The sequence below is a fragment of the Anoplopoma fimbria genome, chromosome 6 (assembly GCF_027596085.1).
Source record: "Anoplopoma fimbria isolate UVic2021 breed Golden Eagle Sablefish chromosome 6, Afim_UVic_2022, whole genome shotgun sequence".
NCBI classification, from domain to species: domain Eukaryota; kingdom Metazoa; phylum Chordata; class Actinopteri; order Perciformes; family Anoplopomatidae; genus Anoplopoma; species Anoplopoma fimbria.
In genome coordinates this window covers 262,766-270,383 of record NC_072454.1, presented here as the reverse complement: position 1 = coordinate 270,383, position 7,618 = coordinate 262,766, and the positions used below count along the sequence as shown (strand labels likewise).

The window sequence follows — 7,618 nt, the reverse complement described above, 5'->3', positions numbered from 1 at the left end:
CTGCTCCTCTTCCTCCTCCTCCCCCGCCTCCCTCGGTTGAGGATGGAGGACTCGGAGGCCGAGGTGTCGGTGTCTGAGTGTGACGCTCTGGGAGCAGACTTCATCACGGTGGAGCTGGACACGCAGCCCATCGAGTACGTGGTGAAGTGGGCCGAGGTCGGGTCAAAGTTCACCATCTCCTGCGTGAAGAAGGACTCTGAGGAGGCGTCGGAGCTGACGGCGGAGCAGCTGAAGATGGAGACGGACGAGGCCTTCTTCGCTCCCTACGAGGAGGTGTACCCCTGTGAGGTGACGGAGCAGAGCGTGGAGATAAAGACGGACTCCGACGAGGACGAGGAGGACACCGAGGAGGAGACGGAGGTGCTGGTGGAGGCGAGCGGCAGCCGGCTGGACGGCGAGGCGGACTCGGACCTGGCCGACTTCGAGCCGGACGAGCGTCAGTACCGCTGCAGCTACTGCGGGAAGAGCTACAGCCACGCCTCCAGCCTGTACCGCCACCAGCAGACGCACAGCGGGAAGAGTGGCGGGGCGCCGCCGCCCGCCACGCGGGCGCTGGAGCCCACGCACCAGGAGGCGCGTTACACCTGCCCCCACTGCGGCATGAGCTTCAAAGGCAGCAGGTAATCCACCACACTCACCGTAGTCTCCGGTTCTGTACCAGTCTGTGAGAGTAAATGACCCGGTTCTGTTGGCAGGATGCTGGGGAGCCACCTGCGGCTGCACGGGAAGCGGCGGATCCACCCCTGTAACATCTGTGGCAAGGAGTTCAACCACAGCTCCAGCCTGTCGCGGCACCGCCTCGTCCACAAGAAAGGGAAAGGCCTCGCCAAGGACGCCACCCTCGGCCCCAACATGGCCGCCCTGCACCACTCGCTGAAGGCCGCCGGCAAGAACAAGAAGCCCCGGAGGCAGCAGAGGCAGCAGCAGGTGGCGGCGGCCATCATGGAAAGTCCGGGCGGCGATAAGTTCTACGCCTGCCCGCAGTGCGACATGAGCTTCAGGACGTCCACGCAGCTCTCCAAGCACCAGGTGACCCACGTCAAGGAGCTGCTGGACAACTACACGCCCGGCAAGGAGAACCTCGCCGAGACCTCCTCCGACCTCAAGATCCGCCTCAAGCTCTGCTCCCGCGACAAGCCTAACTTCTATACGCTCTGTAAGAAGAACCGCCGCCGCCGGGCGGGCCGGGCCGGCAGACGGGGCTCCACCACTTCTGAGGAGGAGGGGGGGCGGAGGAGGAGCCGGACGCCACGGGTGCAGCCAGTGCGGAAAGCGGTTCAGCCACGCCTCCAGCCTGGCTCGGCACCAGCAGACCCATCGGGCAGGCGACGGCGGCGGGCGGGGAAGCTGCAGCAGCACCACCAGAAGCAACTCCACATCAAGACCGGACTCCCTGCCAAGACCAAGACCTACACCTGCTCGGCCTGCAACAAGACCTTCATGCACTCGTCCAGCTTCTCCCGCCACAAGAAGGCCCACCTGGAGGAGGAGCAACGGGCCCGAGCCGCCGCCGCCAAGCACCGGAAGAGAGTCGTGTTAGACGAGACTGCGCCGCTGGAGTCCGACTCCGAGTGACGTCACCCGGCTCTGGACTGGGTTCGGACTGGTTTTCGACCTGTTTTGGGTTGGTTCTGAATCAGCACTGACTGGTTCTGGACTGGTTTGGGGCCAGTTCTGGAAAAGTTGTAGTTTAAAAAACGTTCTGGACCAGTTCTCCACCAGTTCTGGACCAGTTGGGAACAGATTCTGGGCTGCTCATGACGAATTGTTTGTCCAGGTTTTGTGAACTGGACCTGGTTGGTTCTTCTCTGGTGTAGATAGCAGCAGGACATCCATAAAAGGTCGTGTGGCGGGGGCATCTCCATATATGGTCATACCTGACCGTTAGCGCTTAAGGATGGGATTAGATGTGTTACCCAAGCCCCGCCCATCGCCTCGCCCCGCCCCCTCCACCTGTCTGTAAGGTTGTACACGGACGCTGTTCGCTTTCATTCTGCCCCCTCTACACTCCATTTCCCATCAGCCACTTTGGGAGAGAGCTGGGAACTACAGTCAGCTTCTATATTTCCCATCAGCCCTGTTACCGCTCAGAATCATAGAAACTTTCACATCCAGAGTGGCGGCCATCTTTTTGTGTCCCGCCACCCGTAGAGCTAACTCGTTCTATCTCTATGTCGGAGCACAGCTCGCAGTGCATTATGGGAAACTGATTCTCCACTGAACGGATTCATAACAACAGTCAAAGCTGAAAACAGGTTCAGGTCTGTTGTGGTTCAGGTCTGTTATGGATCAGGTCTGACGTGGTTCAGGTCTGTTGTGGTTCAGGTCTGTTATGGATCAGGTCTGACGTGGTTCAGGTCTAATGTGGTTCAGGTCTGTTATGGATCAGGTCTGACGTGGTTCAGGTCTAATGTGGTTCAGGTCTGTTATGGATCAGGTCTGACGTGGTTCAGGTCTGCTGTGGTTCAGGTCTGACGTGGGTCACTGTTTATGCTCTTTGCTCTCAGAGTGATTGTGATTGGCTGAGGTTCTTGCTGATGCAGCACTCTGATTGGTTGTTTATAGCTTTGATATTTTGAAATGTGAAATCCGAGCAGAGAGCTGATTGGTCGAGCCGGCGTTTCCTCCACATTAACGTTTGCATGTAGACTATAACCTGCAGCTAGTCGGCCATCTTTGTAGTTTTCCGACAGTGTTGTGGAGGTCAAAGGTTAAACTGCACTACTTATTTATGAATTTGGAACAAAGTAATATATAAATATTTAAATGTGACTCACGAGTAAAAAGACGAAAACAATAAAGCGTCGAGCTGCCCTCGTCACCGTAGAAACGCCACCGCCACCTTCACCGTCAAGCATCGTCTTCATCACGCGGACAGGAAGCGACTCCAGCAGACGTCCAGTTTTTCAAAGTTAAAGCTTCCTTAAAGAGAAAAAAAGAATCTGAACGTTATTTTATGAAAAAATAGAATTCTGTGAGCAGAAACACAAACGAATGTGACGGTTATGAAAGACTCTAACGGACCACACAGGGACCAGGTCTTCCTCCCTGACAGACCCCCCCCCCACACACACACACACACACACACACACACACACACACACACACACACACACACACACACACACACACACACACACACACAGGGACCAGGTCTTCGACCCTGACCGCCCCTCCCCTCCCCGCTGAAGACACTTTGAGTTTGTGAAAAACATTTTTTGTGTGAATTGGATTTGACTTAATTTAATTGTGACTATTTATACGTGTAGCAGACAGACAGACAGACAGACAGACAGACAGACTACCAACCTCCCTAAATACTGAGAAGAACCCCCCCCCCCCCGGCCTTACAGCTCCTCCTGTCTCGATCCTCAGTGTTTTGGATCCACATGTTGTTGGTTCTGAATCTCACTGGCATTAAAGCTGCCGTTCTCCTCCTCCCCCTCCTCCTCCTCCCCTTCATCCGCCCCTCCTTCTCCTCCCCCTCCCCCGTCCTTGGATCCACCTGTTGTAGGTTCTGGTTCTCTTTGGTTGCTGGTCCCGGCGGAGCTCCGGCTGCAGACAGACGGTTGTTGTTCTTCATTGTGTCGTGTTTCCAATAGAATAAAAACCCAGTTGACATGTTTTGTCTTGCGTTTTGTAATAAACCTTTAAAAGAAGAAGTTTCCTCTGTGTGTCTTCACTGTGTGTCCTACGGAAGCCCAGAGAGGACATTCAACTCTTTAAATCACCTTTTTATGGAAAACAATGAGGGAAAAAATAATCATAAGTCTTGACTTATGAAATACGAACATTATTAAGAGATAGTGACTATATACTAATTCATTATCAGATAAGTATACATATATAAATGATGTAATGTAATAATGATAATGGTAGCAGTGGATGTCAGCAGGGCCTCAGCAGGAGGCACGACCACGGTCCGGATATAACCCTCGAAGGTAAGGCAAGGTGAGGCGAGATAAGATAAGATAATCCTTTTATTAGTCCCCCAGCAGGGACATTTGCAGGATTACAGCAGCAGAGAGGAAACAAGAGACATACGTAAGAAAACAAGATCAAAACAGGTATTATAAATAAGTAAAAACAACTACAATATCCAGTGGATTGCTCCCTCTGGGTTGGGAGTGAGTCACTGCCCCAAGCGAGGGAGTTCAAGTATCTCGGGATCTTATTCACGAGTGAGGGTGAAATGGAGCGGGAGATGGACAGGCGGTTCGGTGCAGCGTCAGCAGTGATGCGGGCGTTGTACCGGACCGTTGTGGTGAAGAAGGAGCTGAGCCGAAAGGCAAAGCTCTCGATTTACCAGTCCATCTACGTTCCAACCCTCACCTATGGTCATGAGCTTTAGGTAGTGACCCTCACCTATGGTCATGAGCTTTAGGTAGTGACCCTCACCTATGGTCATGAGCTTTAGGTAGTGACCCTCACCTATGGTCATGAGCTTTAGGTAGTGACCCTCACCTATGGTCATGAGCTTTAGGTAGTAACCCTCACCTATGGTCATGAGCTTTAGGTAGTGACCCTCACCTATGGTCATGAGCTTTAGGTAGTGACCTCACCTGGTCATGAGCTTTAGGTAGTGACCCTCACCTATGGTCATGAGCTTTAGGTAGTGACCCTCACCTATGGTCATGAGCTTTAGGTAGTGACCCTCACCTATGGTCATGAGCTTTAGGTAGTGACCCTCACCTATGGTCATGAGCTTTAGGTAGTGACCCTCACCTATGGTCATGAGCTTTAGGTAGTGACCCTCACCTATGGTCATGAGCTTTGGGTAGTGACCCTCACCTATGGTCATGAGCTTTAGGTAGTGACCCTCACCTATGGTCATGAGCTTTAGGTAGTGACCCTCACCTATGGTCATGAGCTTTAGGTAGTAACCCTCACCTATGGTCATGAGCTTTAGGTAGTGACCCTCACCTATGGTCATGAGCTTTAGGTAGTGACCCTCACCTATGGTCATGAGCTTTAGGTAGTGACCCTCACCTATGGTCATGAGCTTTAGGTAGTGACCCTCACCTATGGTCATGAGCTTTAGGTAGTGACCCTCACCTATGGTCATGAGCTTTAGGTAGTGACCCTCACCTATGGTCATGAGCTTTAGGTAGTGACCCTCACCTATGGTCATGAGCTTTAGGTAGTCACCCTCACCTATGGTCATGAGCTTTAGGTAGTGACCCTCACCTATGGTCATGAGCTTTAGGTAGTAACCCTCACCTATGGTCATGAGCTTTAGGTAGTGACCCTCACCTATGGTCATGAGCTTTAGGTAGTCACCCTCACCTATGGTCATGAGCTTTAGGTAGTGACCCTCACCTATGGTCATGAGCTTTAGGTAGTGACCCTCACCTATGGTCATGAGCTTTGGGTAGTGACCCTCACCTATGGTCATGAGCTTTAGGTAGTCACCCTCACCTATGGTCATGAGCTTTGGGTAGTCACCCTAGGTCATGAGCTTTAGGTAGTCACCCTCACCTATGGTCATGAGCTTTAGGTAGTCACCCTCACCTATGGTCATGAGCTTTGGGTAGTGACCGATAGAATGACATTGCGGATACAAGCGGCCGAAATGAGCTTCCTTCATAGGTTGGCTGAGCTCAGCCTTAGAGAGAGGGTGAGGAGCTCAGCCTTAGAGAGAGGGTGAGGAGCTCAGCCTTAGAGAGAGGGTGAGGAGCTCAGCCTTAGAGAGAGGTGAGGAGCTCAGCCTTAGAGAGAGGGTGAGGAGCTCAGCCTTAGAGAGAGGGTGAGGAGCTCAGCCTTAGAGAGAGGGTGAGGAGCTCGGAGTAGAGCCGCTGCTCCTTCACGTAGCTGAGGTGGTTCAGCATCTGATCAGGATGCCTCCTGGACGCCTCCCTTTAGAGGTTTTCCAGGCACGTCCAACTGGTAAGAGGCCCCGGGGTCGACCCAGAACACGCTGGAGAGATTATATATCTCGTCTGGCCTGGGAACGCCTCAGGGTTCCCCAGGAGGAGCTGGAAAGTGTTGCTGGGGAGAAGGACGTCTGGAGGACCCTCCTTAGCTTGCTGCCCCCGCGACAGTGATTGTTAATATTTCACATACCTACATATATATATATATATATATACATATATACATATATATATATATATATCTTTGCAAGGTGGATATATGGACTGTCACAAACCGGGCCACACGGCCATGACAAAAGAGGGAGATGCACACAGTCAAGCAATTTAACAAATGATTTATTAACTCAATAGCAAAATACAAGGAAAACGTAACCTAACAGTGGTGTGTGGAGTGAGAAGCTCAGCAGTGTAGAACAGGCTTTATACACCATGTTTGTACTGAGCCGCTGTGTTAGAAACAAATCAAGAACATAAAAGATGGAGCTACTTTAAACTGAGAAATCAGTCACTTTAAATGATGAAGCTGATTGTAAAGAAGAGTTTGTTAAATGGTCTTTATGATCATCCAGCAGGGGGCGTCGTCTCACTGCACATCAGGTCTCAGTCTGAACAAGAAGACAAGGATTCAAATCAAAGTAAGCGTTCAGATAAACCAAGACAGCCAGTCGTGTGATTTATGAGATTTAATGAGCTGTGACGGTTGATTCTGTTTAACAACAGAATCAAGTAGAAACATTCAAATAGAAACTGAATCTAGTGTAGATTGATTTTGAACACAGCTTTATTGATCATTGTTTCAGGACAAAGTCAGCAGATGAAACAGTAACAACAACGGAAGACACGGCTTTAGAGACAAAACTCATCCCCCCCCCGACACACACACACACAAAATCAACCTCAGCTTGAAGCAGAGTCGCAGTCTTTCACACTTCTCTGTGCTTTCTTTAGAGCAGTTACCCAACCAGTAACCCACCCAGTTACCACCCAGTTACCCACCCAGTAACCCACCCAGTTACCACCCAGTTACCACCCAGTTACCACCCAGTTACCACCCAGTTACCACCCAGTTACCCACCCAAAAAACCCTATAGTCTGTGTCTGCCCCACGGCCACTTCAATTATTTAAATCAAAAGTCAACAGAAGAGGAGTTATACAAAATAACCTAATAAAAGTTAAGGCAACCAACGCAACAGTGCATCAAAACAGGACAGTTAAATGTGGACTCTTAAATATCAGATCTCTGTCATCTAAGGGTGTACTTGTAAATGATTTAATATCAGATAATCATATTGATTTATTCTGTCTTACTGAAACCTGGCTGTGTCATGAAGAGTACGTTAGCCTTAATGAATCAACTCCTCCAAGTCATATTAATACTCATATTCCTGGAGGCACAGGCCGAGGAGCTGGAGTAGCAGCTATCTTTGACTCAAGCCTATTAATAAACCCTAAACCTAAATTAAATTATAACTTGTGAAATTTGAAAGCCTTGTTCTTAGTCTTTCAAACCCGACCTGGAAAGCATTAAAGTCAGTTCTCTTTGTTATAGTGTACCGCGCACCAGGTCTGTATTCTGAATTCCTATCTGAATTTTCTGAGTTCTTATCAAAACAGATAAAGTTATTATTGTAGGAGATTTTAATATTCATGTGGATGTGTATAATGATAGCCTTAGTACTGCGTTTAGTTCATTATTAGATTCTATTGGCTTCTGTCAGAGTGTACATAAACCCACTCACTGTTT

General features: G+C 50.1%; 1 protein-coding gene across 3 annotated transcripts in view; it reads left to right on the top strand.

Moving 5' to 3' along the window:
* The window catches only part of LOC129092417 (zinc finger protein 44), a 10,068-nt gene extending 6,426 nt beyond the window's left edge, over window positions 1-3,642 (top strand). For all 3 annotated transcript variants that reach the window (XM_054600363.1, XM_054600362.1, XM_054600364.1), the window contains exons 2-3: window positions 1-620; window positions 696-3,642. The exon at window positions 1-620 is cut by the window's left edge and continues 8 nt beyond it. In XM_054600363.1, the coding sequence (XP_054456338.1) occupies window positions 43-620; window positions 696-1,575 (1,458 nt within the window). In that variant the 5' untranslated portion in view covers window positions 1-42 and the 3' untranslated portion in view covers window positions 1,576-3,642. The remainder of the gene's footprint in view (window positions 621-695) is intronic.
* The last annotated feature ends 3,976 nt before the right edge of the window (window positions 3,643-7,618 follow it).